The sequence below is a fragment of the Thunnus thynnus genome, chromosome 19 (assembly GCF_963924715.1).
Source record: "Thunnus thynnus chromosome 19, fThuThy2.1, whole genome shotgun sequence".
NCBI classification, from domain to species: Eukaryota; Metazoa; Chordata; class Actinopteri; order Scombriformes; family Scombridae; genus Thunnus; species Thunnus thynnus.
Window position 1 is genome coordinate 3,840,794 of NC_089535.1, and position 21,720 is coordinate 3,862,513.

At 39.4% G+C, this 21,720-nt stretch overlaps 1 protein-coding gene across 1 annotated transcript in view; it reads left to right on the plus strand.

Moving 5' to 3' along the window:
* Nucleotides 1-21,720, plus strand: part of grk3 (G protein-coupled receptor kinase 3) — a 73,816-nt gene that overhangs the window by 4,856 nt on the left and 47,240 nt on the right. Inside the window, exon 2 of the mRNA XM_067573461.1 lies at nucleotides 16,646-16,722. Coding sequence (XP_067429562.1) covers nucleotides 16,646-16,722 — 77 coding nt within the window. The remainder of the gene's footprint in view (nucleotides 1-16,645; nucleotides 16,723-21,720) is intronic.

Sequence of the window (21,720 nt, forward strand, 5' to 3'; positions counted from 1 at the left end):
CCAGATATGATTGTTTCCGTTGTGTCGGTCGTGTTGGAATCCATCGATTTTGAGTTGATACGAGGGGGAAGCCTACAGAGACGCTCTGCCAAGATTGTTTTTTTTTTCTTTTACAACCATGAGATAGAAACTCTGCCCGTAGCTTCATTAGCCTTTAGCAAAACAGTCAAAACAAAACCTCCCACTCTACTGCACTGTCAGATCAGGATGTACATGTGAAATGTAATGTCTTATCCACGTAACTCCAACCTAAAGCTTTGTTGTCAGTGTTTCATAGCTGTGTTCTGTCATAGGGATGCAGATTTAAAGCGGTGTCCGTCATTGATTGTCAGCTGTGTTAAAAATAATTAATCGATTAATGGAGTTATAAAATATAAAGTTTTTTTCCGTTGATTAAAGCTGATTAAAGTGACCAGTGTGTAAGATTTAGGGGGATCTATTGGCAGAAATGGGATGTAATATTCATAAGTATGTTTTAATTAGTGTATAATCACCTTAAACTAAGAATCATTGTGTTTTTGTTACCTTAGAATGAGCCCTTTATATCTACATTGGGAGTGGGTCCTCTTCCACGTAGCCCGCCATTTTGCATCGCCATGTTTCTACTATGGCTGCCAATGACCAAAAATTTTCCTACTTCATGTCATTAGTCGACTTGCATGTTTATGATATTAATTTTATTAACTGCGTTACGTTACAGAGAAATACAAATTTCCTTCAGAGTGAGACATCTGTCCTCCCTTCTGCTCTCTGCTGTAAACACACATAACGTTAGCTGTCAGTGAGCAGCTGCTCTCATGTCTCTCCCGCTCTCTGACAGCCTGCTCTCGGCGGGTTGCTTCGGTTCTGGTTCGAAGCGGCGGTCGTTCTCTAGCTTGTCCCCGCGTCTGTGTCATACGAAGACAAATGTCTTCCCCTCGTCCTAGTAACGTCTTTGTACTCCTTCATGGCAGAGTTGTACAGCTCTGATCAGTCTGTTTTTCTGTGACTAATCGACCAATGAAAACTTGGTCGACTTAGACTCTTCTCATCCACTAACGGTTTGGTCGACCGTTATTAAGGCCACTAAATCCTACACACTCGTCCTTTAAATAAATTACACAAAATTACATCACTTAAATGGCTACTGTTTGGTGCAGCTGGTCATTATTCAAGAAAATGGCCAAACAAAATGCAAAACATCCAAGTTAATAGTTTTCTAAAGGTTAAATTAGATTAAACTAAACATACAGAACACCTAAAACAAAACCTAATGTGTCCCCATCACCTGACAACAGTGGATGGTAATTGGTTAAAATGTCTTGGTGGTCAGGTGTGAACGGTTTCAGCTGCAGTGAACTAGTTGACCTAAGAGGTGCAGGTGCTTCACTGATTTTTGGTGAATGCATATAAAAGTTATCAACGGCCTCTTCATGTCAATTGGGAAACTGCTTGCTGGTTGAATGGATTGCTGATAAATCGTATTTCATCCATATTGTGGCAGTTTATGAACTGTGTCAACCACATTGACCTTTACTGGTTACACATTCATTATGCAAAACAACAACTACAGTTCTGCAGCCGGTATGAATCAACCTCATTAGCTTGGTAGCTAGAAGTCACAGAGATAACTGGTATGGGCCTATGATCAACCACAACCAAAAATAACAACGTTAGTCTGACTCCCAGAGCTTTCTGACTTCCCCTACTTTGTTTGTGGCTCTCAGGCCTGAACCCATCGGTGCCTACTGAAGACGTACATCTTTAAAACAGCTCACAAATATATAGTTTCGTTTTTAAGCAGGATGCAGTCATTTCCTACAACAGCTGGTCACTGTAGTTTTTTAGCAAACCTTTCTCAAACTGGAGGAAACGGTGCTCTAGTGTATATTTCCAGCAGCAGGATGATGTGTGTGTGGGACTGAGTCAGAATAAACTATAGTGTGTGTGTGTGTGTGTTCATGGTAATAAAGGGAGCTCTATGGCACAGAGAAATAAGACGTACTCCTTAGCAGCATCAGTCCGTTGTTTAGTTTTGGGCTTTTAATGGGATTTGTTCACAGTAAGAGGAATATTGATCGTCATTGGCCTTGTTCTTTAAATGAAGAAGCACTTGAACTAAGTGTTCCATCAACATACTGACTTTTACAAGTGGGGAGCCTTCATGCTGCTCTCAAACATACAATTTAAAGACCATTTCTTGATTAGATTGCCAGTAACCACTAAATGAACTACTTTTCCTAAAATCTATAAATCTGTGTTAAGTTCTGCTGTACACCAAAATTGAATTGTAAACCCAGGTGATTGTAGATACCTTATTGATCAGTATTGAACATTTCTATGGCTCCAGACTTTAAGGAGACATATTATGTTTTTTGTGGTTTTCTGTTATTTATATCCTGTTCTGATGTTGGATGTTAAACATGGTCAAAGTACCAAAACTTGAAGTGAACACATGAGGAAACACCAACAAGTTGACGTACAGTCGTCACATATGCCCATAAATAGCTGCCCGTTCTGTAGCCTTGGTTGCTAAGGTTGTTGCTAAGGTTTTTCCATGTGTTGTTTGTGTTGTCTGCTCTCATATTTCGGATCTCGGCTCGAACATGTACAAATGTATTTGAGAAGTTGAGATTTTGAATAAAGAACGAGAAAAAATAGTGAAATCTTGCTACTATACCTTGTGTCATGATTTGTTTACGTTGCCTCCTTAGCAACCGGGAGTTGACCAATCAGAACAGAATTGGCCTTAAAGAGACAGGAGCTAAAACGGCCTGTTTACAGACAGAGGCTGAACTGAGGGGCTGCATAAAGGACCAGTAGAAGATAAATAAGGAGTTTTTAACTGTAAGTCATGCAAATCTACTCTAGTGGAATCCCAGTATATAAATATAGAGCTTGGAAATTTGCAGAATTTGGTCCCTTTAATGTTACAGAATTTGTAGTGATTATTGGAGTGACTGCTCTCCTTCACATACACTTTAAAATTGTTAGTACTAAGTTAAGGCTGCGTGTTTGTGGCCTTTGAGGACCTAATCAGGATCAGCTTGTTTGACACTTATACTGCATGTCACGCTAATTGAGTTCACTGCTTCTCATTAGATGTTCAGTCAAGAATCCCAGGTTGCAAAACACTGACGCTCGAAGTTAATCCAAGGATTGGCAACCATGACGTCTCGTCAATATAGTTTAATTCTAGCCTGAGACTACACCGGTCATTTAACTGATTAGCACATTATCAAACAGAGAGCAGGAGCTGAGCAGCGGCAGGAATGTTTCTATATGAACAAACATAGTGTAATGCTTCAGTGAAAGTGTTTTATGAAGTGATTTTATGTTGGATATTAGCCTTATTATTTATTGCTTGCTTCAGAGATGAAAGCCTCAGCTAATGGACTTAAAAGCTCTTTTTAACCACCACTGAGTAAATCAGTCAGCAACTAAGACTCGACAGTAATATGAAAATTTACTTAAAACATGTCAGTTAGGTCATTATTATTACAATAATGCGCCCAACATAACCGGATAAAACATCATGTGTCTGTCTCTACAGCCTTGTCACTCACTGTTAGCGTGCTTGAATGCTTCAGATGGCTTCAGAGGAATAACTTTGGATCAGATTGTTAACGATCTGACAATAATGTGGCTAACCAAGAGAGGAGTGAGAGGAGAAAAGGAGGGAGTAGTATGGATAAAAATGATAGAACCCCCTTTTATTAATTCCTGGAAACGGCAGAAGTTGATAAAGACTGCAGAGACGGTGCGCAAACGGACAAACTTTTTACAGTTTTTGGCAGCAGCAGTTGTGCATGTGTGAAGCTTTCAGCCGCATGCTTGTGGGGGGGGGCAGTTAAATGTGGCACTTTGGAGATAGCGTGGTGCTGCCACATTCTCCACGGGCCAAGGCTATGTCCTCTGGCAGAGAGGTGAGATTTTGACAGCAACACTGGAAGCAGTCGAGATGAGAGGCGTGGGGGGAGGAGGGTGGTGAATCGGGACGACCCCGCAGTTATAGAGGAATCCATATAAGAGACGAGACATGACGAAGTCATATGGGAGGTGGAGATATGAGTGAGACGTGCCGATCACTAGAACTGCGCCCCGGTCAGCCCATTAAATCAAAGGCAGAAGTCAGCTGCTGGTAGAAGATCTGCTCAGTTTCAGATTTTATCAGTTTGTAGTCAATTTTTGAGAGTTAAACAAACTACAAAATGAAACTGTTGGTTTTTATCTGGTAAAAATGCATCGCGAGCCGGTGTCTGTGTGCTCGGCTAAGGACGTTATGTTAGAGAGAGAAGCGCCACTCTGAACTGTTAAAACATTTAATACGTTAGTGAATGAGTTGTGTCTTTTTGCTGTTTTGAAATATCATGTTTTCATCGTTTTCATAGCTAGATAACAGTCGACCAACAGCACTAGAGTATAATAAACAGCAATCAAATCCCTCAGTTATATTTCATCAGTGTTTTAATCACCTTAATCTGGATTTCTTGAGTATTCAAAGCTTATCCAATCAGTTTGTTGAATAATAACATGAGCTAGCATTAGCTAACTTAAGCTCAGCCACTAGAATGGAGACTGAGAGTTGTCAACAGGACCAATACAGATGATATGTGACATCTTAAGCTTTGATTAACAGACACAACTTACCACAAGTTTGTCTTTATTTCCATAAGTGAACATGTTAGCAGCTCTGTGAGGCCGTACTTTAGCGCAGCGGTGCTTTGAGCTAAATGCTAACATTAGCATGCTAACATGCTGATGTTAAAGAGCAACTTGCAGGTTGGCAACTGCAGTCAATTAATGAGTTGAGAAAAAAATATATCTATAAATACTCTACAGTGACATTTAGAGTTGGGTTTACAAGACTGTTTTTACTTCTGCCTCAAATAGAGATGCTAGACATGATGTCACATGAGAGAGAGCGGTTAAGCTAGGTCCAGTTTCACAATAAGAAATCTGGATCTCAGCACTAGTTCTGACACTGCTGAGGTATAACGCAGTGTTGTTTCACCTCACAATGTTGTAACGTTTTCTGTATCTCACAGTGTGTGATTTAACTCCACACTACGTTTCCAGCGCCGCCTCACAGCAGAGAGAAACGCTCTTAAGTTTTTAATAGGACGATACAGGACGTTAAAAAGGGTTTCAGTGGCCTCATTTGGGTGACAATCAAGTGTTTGGATGTATTAAAAGGTTTTACGCAGTTACGAGCAGCTTCATGAATATCAAGCAGTCTGCTGGCATCAGCAGATAATACCAATAACAAACCTATATGAATAAAAACTATTAGTTTATTCTAATATTCTCAAACTGCAGTGAAGATGATAAAGCACAGTGTGTAATACAAACGTAAACCAAGGTCTATTTCTGACTAGAATCAGGTCAGACATACTGAATGCTAAAGTTTTTAAATGACACATCTGGATGTTTCTTAATCATATAAGGTCAAAAGTAAAAATAGAACTGTACCCTTTTAGAACAAAAACAAAGCACAGAGTGGATACTGCTGAAGCAGCACAATACTTTTATTATTTAAATGTTTTAGTCTGTATCTGACTGCATTAAAATATCCACAGACAGACGATCATGAGACAGTTTTTTTTTTTAATATGATAACCACGAATGAGGAAAGAGTGAAAATCACTCAGTCATTGGCCAATGATAAACCTCTAATCAGTCAGTCTGAAACTAAAATGTAACCGCTTGGTAAATATGACTATGAATCGTAGACTTAATCTGACTTGTAATAAAGTCAATCTGCAAACAGAGAACCACAACATCTGTCCCGGGTTTCACACTCAAGTTCTGCATTTAACTGTCAATCTGTCGATCTGCTGACGGGATCTGGACCGGGACCCCGGGCGCAGCGGCACTGCCGTCTCGCAGCAGAGTCTTTGGTGACCTGGACTAGTCCTCCCTCAGAGACTCCCATCAGAGCCGAGGCATACGCCGGGGGAGATAAAAATATTTAGATCACATCAGTGGCATAATATTTAACACACGCGCTGACTCAAATAATAAATTCTATTAAACAACTGACTGAAAGCGCTAACGGTATGATGGATGGACTACCCTGAACTTTAGAACATACCTCACCTTCACTGGTGCCGGTTCATCTCCGCTACCATGATGGTTGTAATGCAGCGTTGCCATTGGAAGAAGCAGATGATGCAGTTCATGAGTTGTAGATACTTCATATTGTCAAGTCTCATTCATCATGTGCTGTGCAGTGAGTGTTGAAGCCACTCTGTCACTATAAGCTGCATTTTGAACATTGTCAGAAAGAAATATATCAATAGACTCGGGTTGCCAGTTTATTAGCTAAACGTAGCCAAAGCTAACGCAGTGTCATCCAACAGCCCCGCAATAAATCCTACGTTCATGAAGGTTCCAATGTTTAGTTTTTATTGAGACTGTTTTAGATTTAACTGTGTTAAATCAACTTTATGCTCATTTTTGGAGGCTGCAGTTTGTGGTGCTGTTGAATAGTATTGCATTATAATGAGTGGTGTTTTTTAATAGTTTGTCCACTTCATGCACAGAAACGTTTTAAAAAGTCTGGACACAACTTCCTGTTCCCCTTGAAGAAAAAGAAAGTGTGTCCAGACCTCAGACTTCGTTAGACTGGTTTTAATGGCACTAATTCTTAAATGATCACATGATAGTTAGCTGCTGTACATCTAAAGGAAGGAGAAGCCGGTGTGTTTGTGTGTGATGTTCTGGTAGATTTACCCTGCAGTTTAATGGCTCCTGTAGACTCTGCATAAACTAATATTTTCAATCATTTATTTACAGATATTTTTATTCTTACATGATAGAGCTGCTGTGTGTGTGTGTGTGATGTATTTCCAGTTTTTGTGAGATGATTGATTGCACATTCTGAGTTGTATATTGGTAGTTAAGAGCATTCTCCACCAGATTATTTTCTAGCTGGAGCACTTTGGAAACAATACAAATAAAGCATCGAGCAAAGATTATTAGACCGCTGATCATTTTCAGGCTCCATATTGCACACGTTTCACGCTGAACCTGGTTTCAGCTGTTGTTTAGTGCTTCTCCCTCCAGAGGTGGATGCGTAGGTGTGTCGTGTTCACGTTGTCCTGAACGTGGTTCACCTTGCTTTGCCAGTTGGCCTCCATCACATCCGGATCTCCTTTACAGGAGTAGAAGCTGCAGTCCAGTGCAGGTGGTTGATGATTGCTGGCCTCCACAGCTTCAGGTCCTCCACTCTCACTCCTTCAGCCCTGCATCCAAAGCCTCCCCGCACCTGTTTCAGGAAATAATGTGTTGAAAAGAAAATGTTATAGATGCAGAGTGAGGGTCTCTGGCACAACTTCACCTACTTCCAACGTGCACGTCTAGAGAGATGAGAACTCCAGCAACACTTGTAGTATGAAGAACAACTTTATCAGTTGACCAACGCGTTTCGGCTTGTGGCCTTCATCAGGGTCATGTTTAAATTCGGCCACAAGCTGAAATGCGTCGGTCAACCGGAAAAGAAAACGTTAGACATAAAGAATAGCCAACTTAAACTAAACTACAAACATTAGGATACACTACCATAATTAAAACAAAAAAATTGTGTGTGTACATACAGAACAAAAGTAGAGCTTGTAAGACAGAACAACAGATGACATCCACTTCTCACATCTCATCATTTGAACAACCTGAGTTCCTCAGAAGCTTTGACGAACATTATTTAAAGACGACGTGTGATACCAAAGGAACCTAAGGTGTTAAAATGACGTCGAGACGTCATCAGACCTGTTTGCTGTTTCCTGACATCTCTACGCGCTGTTCCTCATGATGATGGTTTCAAAGTCACACTGAAAGCTCGAAACTGCAAATATGCATCCGTCCTTTTTGAGTAACTCTGTTTTACATAAAAGTACAATGTCATCTATTATGCTGCAGAATATGGTGAACATCAATGATGACTAACTATGTGATATAGAACAAACGCAGCTTCATAACGACACCTGAGAATAAAAATGACAAATGTTTTAAGTGAGCAAACAGAAAAGTCACCAAGCGATGTAACCAAACGCCAAGATCCTGCGTTAGATATATGATGTAAGTAATGAGTGTCCTGCTGTGTCAGATGGTAACCGCGTCTAGCATGATGCTCCTTTTTCCTGCTAGGAAAGTGGATTCCACGTCCCGACAGGCTGGAATTTGTGTGACAAACACAATTATTCACATGATGATGATGAAAAATAATAAAATGCTAAACAAAATGAGAGAAAAATAATAGAAATTCACTAAACGACGACTGCTCAGACTCATCAATGTGTGTGTTAACTTTTGCAAGTAGTCATAAATCAAGGTATCAGATGATGCCAGATGGAAAGGTAATCAAGGGATCACTAAAATGATTATAATTAATCATCTGGGGGAACATGAACGTCTGAATCAGATTTCGTGGTAATCCATCCAATAGCTGTTGAGATGTTTCCAACTGCTGTTTGATATCCCACAGCCATCATATAATATAAATATAATTAAACATTATGATTTATTATAGTAATAATGATAAATTAATTGTAAGTATTTCAGTAATGTAACCATTTTCAGGTGAAATACTGATCGAATATTTGTTTGTGTCACGGTTTAGCAACAGGGAAACAAATGGATCACTTTATTTTACATCTGTATGATATATGATCCCTAATGTCTTCATTTTAACTGCAAACAAACTCGGTTAGGTCTAATATTATCACATATCGAATATCAATCCTCATATCATTTAGTAGCCCTCAGTGGGTGTTGAGTTTCCACAGTATTGTCCTCTCAGGATGGAGTGACTCACTAGAAAAAGCACTAATGGACCCATGTGACCTCCTCCAAGACTTCAAAACACTTAACACATATATACAATTTTCCAAGGAGCCCAGAACAATTGTCACACTTTTAGTCATCACGGTTTCCTGTCACCTCCAGTTCAGACGCCCATCGCCTAGTTTCTAGTCTATTTTTTTTTTTTTTTTTTTGCAAAACTTTTGAAGCTCCAGTGAACAGAGAACAGTTAGCAAGAGGTTAACTTGCCCTTCCATCAGCTGCTTGCGTACATGCTTTCTTGGAAACGTGACATCTAAATCTACATGGTGGTAGTTTTTTTTTTTTTAGTTCCCTTTTTGAATTATTTGATTCATCACTTAAAGAGCAAAAGCAGAATTGCAACACAGGGCAGTCTATATGGGGCCAGATGTCCTAGGTCGCTGTCGCGCACTGGAGGTTTTCACTGATAAGCATTTGATTTAGATGATTTAGAAGTTTCTGTAGAGGCAGCTGTGTATTAGAACAACTAGTGATTATCTTTTGTAATTGCGTAATCTAGCAAAAGCGTATGTAGATGGTGTTAAAACCACAAAAGGTGCTAAATCTTCACTACTGCTGCTTTTCAGCCTGAACTGATTGTTATCCTTTCTCTCAATCATAAATAAAGAAGGGGTTAAGGTGTTTAAACATAAAGAAAACTAATTCAAAATCGTTTCAGTCCTCCAGCGGATTAATAGGAAACGATTGCTCGTCTGGAAATTGCTCTATTTGTCTTGTAGGCGGCTCCGTTCACACACACCCCCCCCTTAAATCCCACACGTGATGATGCAGCCGTGTGGAAGCCAGTAAAACAGGTTTCAAAGTCTAACTAGTTTTACTGGTAAACAGAGTAATTACACATCTACATGCCTTTTTAATAAGCTGAAATAATTTCCTCCCTGCATGTTTGTGTCATCAGGTTTTTTCATGAAGAGATAGTGACAGATACTGCTTATTGTCACATTCTGATAGATATATTGAGCGGAAATAATGTAAGATCAAGTCTTATAAATTTGAGATAGATGAGAAATTCAGCAGTCAAACTGTGTTGTTATCAGTTGACTTACACTCCCAACAGATCCAGCTATAGAAACATCACTGACATCCTGTTAATAATGTCAAATTTTTTACACACCTGCACACTTCCTGCAGTGCACAATGGTCACCGACACAATGCTGGAAAGCAATTGTTCCTTCACACTTCACTGACTTGCTGACTTGTGAAGTATATATATCACTGCATGACCTTTTTACTACTGTAAAAGTAGAGAGTTACTCAACGCTGGGACCTCAGAGCTGTTGTAAGCACACTTGAATGTGGGTTTTGAAACTCATTTCACCCACCCGGAGCTCAGTGTTGTTGAGACAGTTTCATTACCGCTGCTAGTATCTCTTTTAGTAAAGACCCAGATTACGTTTTTTATATGTGTTCTGTAAATTAAAGGAACCTGAGCAGCTTTCGTAGTAAATGTGGAAATCATGACGTTTTAAACAAGTTAATGGACGTGGTTTCAAGTCTGTCTTAAAGGACCAGTGTGTAAGATTTAATGGCATCTAGCAATGAGGTTGGAGATTACGTGTAGGGGAACCTATGGTGGCCATGGAAAATGTGAAAGTCCCTCTCTAGAGCCGGTGTTTGGTTTGTCTGTTCTGGGCTACCGTAGAAACATGGTGGTGCAACATGGTGGACTCTGTAGATGTAAAGGGCTCATTCTAAGGTAACGAAAACACAACGATTCTTATTTTCAGGTGATTATACACCAATTAAAACATACTTGTGAAGCTTATACTCCATTTCTGCCAAGTCCGTTCCGCTAGATGCCGCTAAATTCTACACACTGCACCTTTTAAAACAAAAGTCAGGAGCATGTTTTTCTTGCTCCTTCTGTGTAAAAATGTATTTAAAAGTTTATCTGAAGCTAATATGAAGCTTCAGCGTCCAAATGAGTCAAATCAAGTAGATATCTTTCAACGTTACAGTCTTTTTAGTGCCAAAGTTTTTGTTACTATACTATACACAAAGAGGGAATTTGATGCTAAAAAGACTGTAAATGTGTCAGATATCCACTTGATATGACTAACTCAGACTGCTGAAGCCTCATATAAGCTTCACAGAGACTTTTAAATGCATTTTTGCACTAAATGTGGATTTTGGCCTCCATCACTTACATTGAAAGCACAGTTGAAGGGGATATTTAAATAATCAGTATGAAAAACCTCTTTCACTCCTCATACGGACACCTGCACGTTGTTTTAAGACACACTTGATAAATAATGAACCCATCCTTTTAATGGTTTTTTAAGGGAGACGTGTAATTAGGTCAGATCATGTTAGAAGGATGCAGCTGTGGCATCAGAGCAGTTAGCTGTTGGGGTTTTAATAAAAGGTAGAAGACTCAATTAGTGTTTGTGAAGAGCTTTTAGCTTATTATGAGGACTGGTCATCGTGTTAGCGCGGTAAGTACGTTCTCATCTGACTACAGCCAACAGCTGCTTCATACTGAAACAGATGTTTATGGAGGCAAAATCATGTAACTGCAGCCAAAAGGAAGGTGCAGTTGTTAATGTTCTTGTATCATGTACGGACTGCTAGCATAACAGTGTTGGCACAGACCCCCATGACTCCTTACTCCTCACCGGTAGGGATAAAGTGTTTTTGTCAGGGACTCAGAATGTTTTTCTCTTTTATAACTTTCCCACCCCGGCTGCTCCACAGTGGGTGGTATTTTTTTTTGCTGCAGTGCCCCTCTATTTTATCCTCTTTTCTTTCCCTGGATGTGCTTCAGTCATGTTTTTTTAGTTGTATAACTGAACTCCTGTTGCTCATAAACTCTCTTTTTCAAAGTATCACTCCAAATGAGAGTGATGTATGTAACTGTGGCTCTATGAATTTGAGACAGTCAGCACAGTAATACCTGGATTTACAGTCTGTAGCGGTCAGGAGGAAAATAAAAGACTCTCTACATCTCTCACAGTCGATTTCTGCTTTTATTTAAAATGTCTTGAAGCCTGTTGCCCAGATCACAGTGAACATGATATTACCTGGCGTGGAGTATAAGGTCGTCACACGTTTCTTTTTTTGATCTTGAGGACAAAAATGATTCAATTTTCTTTTTTGATAAATTCAAAGAAGTGCTGTGATATTGAAGACTGAGGTGGACTGGAACCAGAATAATCGGTATCAAAGACGACGACGCCCTGAGGAAGGCGAGTGTGCCCAAACACGTCGGTGTTTTTAATATATTAGCTGGTATTAAAGGATTTTTACTTTTGACTCATCCAGTCAAGTGCCTGGCATTGGACGCACCCATGGATGACGGCATACTTTTACCTCTTTAAAATAATCAGTTGTACATATAATTAACCAACTGGAGTTTAGTTGCTCTTCAGAGAAACTGGTTCAAGTCTACAATAGCTGTGTCGGTGATGGAGTAGTTTAAGGTGAATCTTGTGATTTATTATCAATAAACTGGAGCTGAGGTTGTGCACCAGGTCATATACAGTGTATTAGCGATCAGTAATAAGCAGAAATTTCAGGATTTTACACTCCTCCTCTGAATCTCGACCATTTTTAAAAGCTACAACAGCTACAAAGCTACCACATGGAAGCAACAAGAGCTGTTATTGGTCAGCTCGGGCTGCTTATGATGATGAAGTTCCTAATGAAGATTGTTAATATTGAAGACAACATATAGCAAGTTAAGAAAAAGTTCAGGAATTTTCAGACATATTTCGGGGGCACATGGAGCCCCAGCATCACACCAGTTTGGAAATCGAAATGTATTTATTTCGATCTGTAAATAATGATTTGGGATAAAAGAAAAGAGGAACCGCAAACATGGCAGATGCATTTCAGTCCACCTGTTTTTAGTAGAAAAACACATTTAAATCTCTAAATATGCAACAAAATTTGGTGTATCGATAACAAACGTATGACGAAATGATGACATACATGAATCATGTGAGGTCACTGAAGAGCTGAAAACATCTGTGTGGAGCGATGATGAGGAGACTGTAACCTTCCTCACATCAATACATGAAACAAACAGAAATGTCATATTTCCATCATGTTTTCCATCTTCGATCGCTGCTCTTTTAATGATCTCGTCGCGTCCTCTTCTTCTGCAACGGTTTAACGGCGCCGACTGGAGAATTATCACCACCAATTCTCAATATTTAAAGTAGCAGATGGAAAAGTGCATCAATGCAACACATTGTGTAAATTCGGCTAAAATTTGCTCTACATTGTTTGTGGAAACTCTGCAACATGCACCACGTAGCATAAAGGACACAACAGCTATTACCGGCTGAAGGAGTGTTTTTGCTGTGTGACTGTTTGAACTCTCTTTCCTCCTACGTGATTATTTCATTTTAGCTGTTTTTTATAAAAAAAATTCTGTGAAAACTGAAGCCCATTCATAACGCTGCAAATGAATACCAGCGTTTGTGCCACATCCCATTCACACAACAGCCCACTACTCATAAATCCTCAACGTCACGGCAATCCCCTGTAGATAATATCGCCTTATATATCACTCGTGTGCCAGCAGTCATCATGTCACTCAAACTTGCATTGTCACAGCAGGGAACCTCTTTTGTTTTCCGCTGTTGCTCGGGTCATCTGCTCCCGTAAGCACAAGAGTGCTGAAGAGCTGTTGTTGTTTGTTACTAACCAGCATTTCCTTGGGTAGAAAACAGCGGTGACGACAACAAGATCAGTGTGTTAGTCTGAGTTGCTGTTGAGCTTTTAAAATGTTGTTTTTCAAGGCTTTGAGCAGCACAAATTGACCATTTACCTCCATTCTTTATTGGGTTATTGATAGAACTCAAAATGGATAAATCACAAACTTAACAGTTCAAATACAGACTGGCAAACGGCTTCTTTTGTCCAGAAACCAGAAAACGTTTTCACATTTGTGAAACAGGAAGCAGAGAATTTGGATTTTATTCTCTTTTAAAGAAAGACTCCAAGCAATTAATCAATTATCATCATTTTATAGTCGGCAACTAATCGTCTAATCGTTGCCGCTCTAGTAGACACAACCGCTGTTGAAATAGGGAAATATTGATTCGGCTGAACTGACATTCTAAAGAAAAGGAAAAAAATAACTCATGTGGTACAAGATTTGGTTTTTTTTTGGGTAACGCACCTGTGTTTTTCACCAGCAGCTCTATCAGCCACAAACATCTGTACAGCAAACACAGTTTAGGATCTCGTACCAAACCTCACCAGACATATACACCCTTTATCGGAAGTCTTTCTCGTCACACACACCTGTTTTTGTCATGTGGTCAGAAAGATGCAACGTCTGGTTCGACTTTTTTAACAGTAAATATTACCAGCAGCAGTCTTAATATGGAGCCTGAAGTGGTGAGTTTTTTCATACGGATACTCCAGAGTCAGCTGGTAATGATTCACGGGGCACACAAACAGGCCTCCTATTAAAAGAGGAAGTGTTTACTTCCTAGGTTCTTGTTCCTGTAGCTGCGTTCAACATTCATAACCCACCAGGAGCCACTGCTCTGCTGCACTGATGAGCTCTTAAGTTTTGCTAGCAAGTAGTTTCAGTTTTGTCCCATGTTTTAGTTTCACTGCAGGCTGCAGTACCCCAAAAAAATAAAATATATATAAGCTACAATAACATCATGTCAGTGTCTCATAAAAGGGAAAGAAGGTAAATTTATGTACTGCTCATACACTGAGTTGTCAGTTTATTAGGAACACCCTAGCTCAAAAATAAAGCAGAGTAATCCACCCTTCATGAAGGTTATAATGTTCAGTTTAGTTGAAAACTCTTCTTTTAGACGTGTTGATTCAATTTTTTTTATGGTTTCTGAGGCTGCAGGTTGTTGCAGCGCTGGACGTTTTAATCTTCATGAAAGCAGGATTTATGGGAAGGCTGTTGCGTTCAGACCGCATTAGTTTCAACTAAGTGCACCTAATAAACTGGCAAATGTGTTTATTTATTTATTGGTTTATTTAGCAGGGACAGTTTACATTAATAAACATCGGCACCGGCGTTTGCCAAGAGGCTGTTTTCATCTGTACTTCATCTGTTACAAAGTCATGCTTAAAAAAATGTAAAATATTATATAAAAATATGGATGCATGCCTGATTAGATGCAGTTTCCTTCCTGCATTTATTAAAAATATGCATATATTTACACATTTAATGAGCTGTTTGTGAAAAGTCAGACATTTATCCTGCATTAATCTACAGTTTTAATGCTTCTCTTCTGCTGTAACTTTTCTTATTGATAACTGTACTTTTACTGTACTTGTACTGTATAATTGTGCTTTTTTATTTATTACATTTTGAAAACAACAATATTATTTCTGCGTCAGTCAGCATGTACAGTAAAAATGATCCAAAAATCCAAAGAGAAGAAGCATGAAAACCAGAAAATATTCACATTTGGGAAGCTGGAACTTACAAGTTTTGCTTAAAAATTGCTGCCAATTAATTTTCTGTCAATCGACTAACTGATTAATCGATTAATTGTTGTAGCTCTAACAGCGCTTAAAAGTCCCAAGACACTTCTCTTCTGCTGTAACTTTTCATATTAATACCTGTTGTACTTTTTTATATTTATTACCTTCTGAAAACAACCTTGTAGACAGTAGTTGTATTTCTGCGTCAGTCAGCATTTACAGTAAAAATGCTCATTATTACATAAGCTCACGTACAGTTTGAGTTATTACGAGTTACATGATGCATTAACATATATTACATTATATTTACCTGTATACAGTAGAAAACACCTTTCCGATGTGTAAATGCTCAGTAATGCACGCTGTGAATAAGCTCATTATGATAACATTTACGAGTTATATTGTTTTCTCGATTAATCAATTATTCGTGCTGTGTGTTAAATGTCCATCACATGTTCCCACAGTTTGTTTTGTCTCACTAATGATCCAAAATCTAAAGCGAAAGGCAAGAAAACCAGAAAATATTCACATTTGGGAAGCTTGAACTTACAAGTTTTGCTTAAAAATTGCTGCCAATTAATTTTCTGTCAATCGACTAACTGATTAATCGATTAATTGTTGTAGCTCTAACAGCACTTAAAAGCCCCCATTCACTTCAATAGCATCTATAACTTCAGTATTCAGGTATGTTCACATTAGGGAAGCTGGAGCCAGTACAGTGTTTACAAGTTTTGCTTAAAAATTGCCAAAATTGCTGCCAATTAATTGATTAATTGTTGTAGCTCTAACAGTCCCCATTCACTTCCATAGCACTTATAACTAAAGTCATCCATAATACCCAAACAATCACACTCACTTTCTCCAGGAAAACACTTCTCTATTTTATATTTTTACAGTTTTTCCTGCAGCAGCGACTCAATCCTGGAAGTTAAAAGTTATTCATGATTGTGTCGTTGTTCCAGCCGTGTGAGCGAACACTATCAAAATGTAAACACTGGAGAAATTATGACCTTACAGCCTTCAGGAGGCGGCGGCGGCGGAGGGGAAGCCGGGGGTTTGCAGGTGAAGCCCGAGCACTTCATGTAGGCTTCTGGTTTGTAGTGTTAATGGAGGCCCGTGGAGAGAGGGTGCTAATTGATTCATTCTCCCCGCTCTCTTTTCTCATTAACACCCGTTCCCTGGGTAGCATGTATCTCTCCAGGCTCCCCCGCAGCCTCCCGTGTGTCCCTCTTCCCTCCCTGCCGGTTTGACTCTGTCAGGGAAGGGAAGGAGGGAAGGAGGGGGGGGGGGGGGACAGGTGGCAGGGAGAGTCCCAAACCGAGGCTTGGATCACAGACGGGAGGTGGAGGTGGAGGCTGTAAACGATGGTGTGTGTATATTTATATTAATCCACATCTCTTTTTGTCTTCACAGTATTCGCAGTGTGATGCAGAAGTACCTCGAGGAGAGAGACGAACTGACATTTGACAAAATATTCAACCAGAAGATCGGTGAGTTCGTTTTTTATTACAGTTAAAAAAAATTAAAACGATAAAAAAAAAAACCCTCCTGTAGCGCTGTAATTGAATCACCAGCGTTCAGTCGCTTTTTCCTCTTTTTTTTGACCATAAAAATTTTGAACATAAAAAAATCTGAACGGACCACAAAACTCATAATAAAAGAACTTTTTATTATGAGACCAAAGCGTTGGGGCTTGTGGTTGACCCCTGATGAAGGCCACAATCTGTCGGCCTCATAAGAAACTTTTACTCTGCAAGTGTTTCTGGAGTTTTGACCTTTTCTTCTTCTTCTTTCCTTCTTCATGCAACTTGTGCCAGATATCCCTTTTTTTACAAGCTTCCGACCACATTTTGTCTTAATCAGCTGATGGACTTGTGTTGACTTGTTCTGATATCTATAACGGAGCGTTTAATGAGTCAAATAATTATATATTTGCAGATAATCATTGTTTTTTTTATATATATATAAATGCATATTTGATGAAGCTTTTTATAGAGTTGTGACCAAGATATTTTACAATTGAAACTCTCTGGTGAACAAACAATGTAAGAAGTCGGTTTCTAAAGAACCTCAAACATCTTCTACACTGGAAGTTGACTCATCAGTTCACACATATGTATATATATCTATATATATATATGTATCGCTAATATCAGCTGACGTTGGCCTCGATGATTTTATCGGTGTATCTCTAGTTGAAAGCTCAGCAAAAAGATAGTTTTTTTTGTTTTGTTTCCAATGTCAAGAAGCAACGTTCACACTCAGGCGGTCACGTCTCGGTTGCTGATATTGCAAATATGTTCAATGTTAAGTTCATTTTTTTTAAGGAAGAAGTGTAATTATCTCATCCAAATAGACAAAGTTTCATCTTTAGGTTAAAATCGTCATTTTGTGCTGACTAAGATCCAATTTGTCTCCAAACGTCATCTATGTAAATGCTTAATGTTGACATACTCGGTGCAGATATTGCTGTGTCATGTAATTACTGAGTCACTTTATGACTAAGACGTTTCTCTACTTGTGCTTCTGTTATATTACGTTTTTATTGCCACTTATAGACTTTATGTTTAACTCTGTACTGCAGTAATGATGGTTGTCTTGTCATATCTGCTTCCATTCTGGCTCCAGCTTGATAAATAAATACTATATTCTATATTCACTATATAATAAACACTAATAGTGAGCAGCAAGTTAAGATGTCGGACAGTGACTCATCGTTTTGTGTCGTCACAGTCAGCTGGGATTTTTTAGGGCTCCATATAGCGGATGTATATACACACTCAGCATTCAGACACTTAAATAAAATGGCGGAGGGTGAATGTTGTTCAAATTCAAATAAACTTTATTGGCATGACAGATCAGAGCAGTACAGACAGTTATAAACATTGACAGGTGATTAATAATTATACAATAATATGTAAATATAAACAATAATATTAAATACAGTATATTAAAAGGCTTTTTTTTTTTACACATGTAATCACACAGAAACATTTACTACAGAGTTTATTTCTCTCAGATTATGACAAGATTTAATATATTTTGCAGCTTTTACTGCACATTGACCTTTCTGGATAAATTCAGGATATATATGATTTATTTTTTTCAAAGCAAACATAATCCAGGATTCCCTGAGCAGCTTCTCTGACCGTCACTTTCACCAGTTTTAATGACAAACGTTGCCACTATCAGATAGTTCACTTGTCAAAAGGCCAAAATGAAAAGTTCCAGGCCAAAAGGTCATTTTCTCTCTCTCTCTCTGTAAAGTCACTCTATAACCGCGAGTCGGCTTTTGTACTTCAACAAAAACCAGCAGAGAGAGAGACGAGTCCTTTCTAGTGAAACAATCGAGCTGAGTCACGTTTATTTCAACTGTTGGAATCTCCCAGTTAGACTTTTTATTAATATATCACACACATTCACAGATCTGAATCAAAGCCTCCAGTATTTGGATCGAGTAGCTTTTTTTTATTTAATCAACATTTCATATCCTCAGTGGCTCTCTAAACTCCAATCCAAGTGGATGTGATGAGAAAATGCTGCTACGGTGCACCTTCATCCGGCAGATGTGACACCTACCGCGCTGTCGGCTTGTGGTCAGAAGCTTGTTACTGGTCACACTTATATTTCTGACATCCACACCCACAGAGCTGACAGGTCAAAAAACCACCGATCATAAACTCACTTTCACTTTCTCCACGTTTTTTACACCTCACCGCCTAAAAACCAGCCTCCTACATATGAACACAGTCTTTATTTCTCTTATGTTCTTATTTAAAAAGGCTTTGAACGCTGCTCCGCACCGCCCGTCCGCCGCTTCTCTGTAGGATTGTCGGCTGTGGTCTGGAGTCGGCCTTGTTTGTGTTTTAGTGTCGTCGTTGTCGATGCAGCGGCTCAGCGTCATGTTTCCTGCTTCCTCCTGCCTTCCAGTCGGTAGCAGCGGCCTCTCTCTCTCTCTGTGTGTGCTGGCTCCTCGGAGTGTTTCCATTCTGAGCAGACAGGCAGTGTGCCAGTAGTTGTGGCGTACCAGGGGACCACAGCCGCCCTGCAGGCCTTCTACTAGGTTTACTTACTGTTCTAGGTCTCAACCCCCCCCCCCCCCCCTGTGAGAATATGCTGCTGCGTTAATTCTCCCTCCATGCCTCCTTCTCTTTTGTCCTCATTGCTCTCTTTATTATTATTTCTCTGTCTTATGTTCAGTATCATCACCTCATACTTCCACTCATCTACGCTCTGTGTGTGTATGTCCTCATTAGACACCAGTGTGAAACCCATACAACACCTCCCAGGTGAACATTTTGGCCTTTTTTTTTGTTCATTAGCCACAACTCTGCTAATCAGATTATGACAAAACAGCAGGAGATAAGTACTGTTGCTCTGTGCTTTTATTTTGAAAATTACACAGACTGTATTTCATTACATTTAGGGCTGAAACAATTAGTTAATTCATCAGCAAGTGTTTTTGATAATTGATTAATCGTTTAAGGCATTTTTAAGCAAAGGTGACAAACATTTTCTTTTTTAAATTCAGCCTCTCAAGTGTGAAGATTGTTGCTTTTCGGTTTTATATCGTTCGTCAGACGTTTCAGACCTGAGCCACAACTAATGATTATTTGAGATCCAGATCGTCTGATAAGCAGGGAGACGGCGAGGTCTCGATAAAAACACCATCCATCATGAATTTAAGGTTTTGGACTGTTGGTCGGACAAAACAAGCAAATAGAAGGCATCAAAAAGAGCTCTAAAAAGACTGTTAATGGCATTTTTTTTAACCATTTTTTAATGTTTCAATGATTTTCAAAATAAAAAAATAATCATCAGCAAGTGTTTTTGATAATTGATTAATCGTTTAAGGCATTTTTAAGCAAAGGTAACAAACATTTTCTTTTTATTTCAGCCTCTCAAATGTGAAGATTGTTGCTTTTCTGTTTTATACGTTTCAGACTTGAGCCGCAACTAATGATTATTTTTTTATTTTGAAAATCGATTTTTAAAAAAAATGCCATTAACAGTCTTTTTTGATGTCTCCCATTTGCTTGTTTTGTCCGACCAACAGTCCAAAACCTTAAATTCATGATGGATGATGTTTTTATCGAGACCTCGCCGTCACCCGGCTTCTCCTCATCTATCTCCCTGCTTATCGGGCGATCCGTCTCCCTTTGTGCCAGACCCCGTCCCCTGCTCATTACTCCAGCTCTCAGGTCTCATTAGAGAGTCTTCTTTAAAGACACTTGTTACCGGGGCCGGTCGATGTGCCGGTGCCTCTGGGACGTTTACATTTCCGAGTTAATCAACAGGCAAGTCGTTCCCGGCTTAATTCCTGTGGTATAAAAGTTAATGTGGAGCTCTTTGTCACGCACAGCTGAACTCATAAAACTTAAGATGTCCTCACGCCCTTTGGAGTCAGAGTGTCCTTTGCCCTCAGTATAGATCAGTATAGATCAGTATAGATCAATATCAGTCATTTGGTGCGGAGGCCTCAGTAATGGTTTGATAGAAGTTAACTCATCATTGGTGTGTTGATTGAAGAAAAATGACAATTTCAGAGTTATTTCTGTAACTTTCAACAACCTGTGTTGGTCGATGCTTCAGTTCTGTCCACATGAAACAGCTTCTTAGTTTTATTTAGATAGGCGCTATTTGCTTTTTGTTGCCTATAATTATATTCTCACACTGAGTCAGACTGTTGTCCTAATATTTCGGTAAGTTTAATGTTACTTGATAACGATACCTGCAGTGTTAGTTAGCTAACGTTAGCACTAGTCTGCACCTCTCTGTGTTCCCTGTAAGCTAGCGTTAGCTTAAGTCTGAGGTAGCGGGGCGTGTTTTCAGAGCGTGAAAGGAAACTTCCTGCACTCCTTTATTTGGAAGCAGCAACTCTGGACTTCAAACTGGCTCCAGTGCAAACCAGCAGGTGATGTCACGCCTTGTTACGTCGAGCTTTATATACAGTCTGTGGCAGGAACCCCATGATCCTGGCTAAAATAACACCTACAACACTAAAAACTAGAAGTAATTATTATTAGTTATTCTGGTAAAATAGCTGAAATTACTAAGAATTTTGACAGTAAATCTGTTAACTGTATATGTGCCATGCTAGGATTCAAAGCTTGTTGAGCATAGCAACAGTAACTAAGGGGGAGGCGGGGTCAATTACACTACAGGCCACCTGCCTATCAGCCACCCACACTAAACACCTATAACAGCCCTACATGTCAAGTCTCAGGATTTATTGCCTGCGATTATCATCAGTGATATGAAGACATCAAAGAGTTTCAGTTTCATGCATCTGTGATGTTACGACTGACTGCTACGGTCAGTACAGGAAGATACCCATCAGCTGAAACTCCTGTGTTCAGCGTCCCACCCTGCATTACTGTTACTCTCTGCTCTCTCTACGCTCTGACTTTTTTTTTTTTTTTACGCTCTGCAATTGGCAGAACAACAGAGAGATCTGAGAGATGTGACGACGAGCCCGGTCGGAGCTC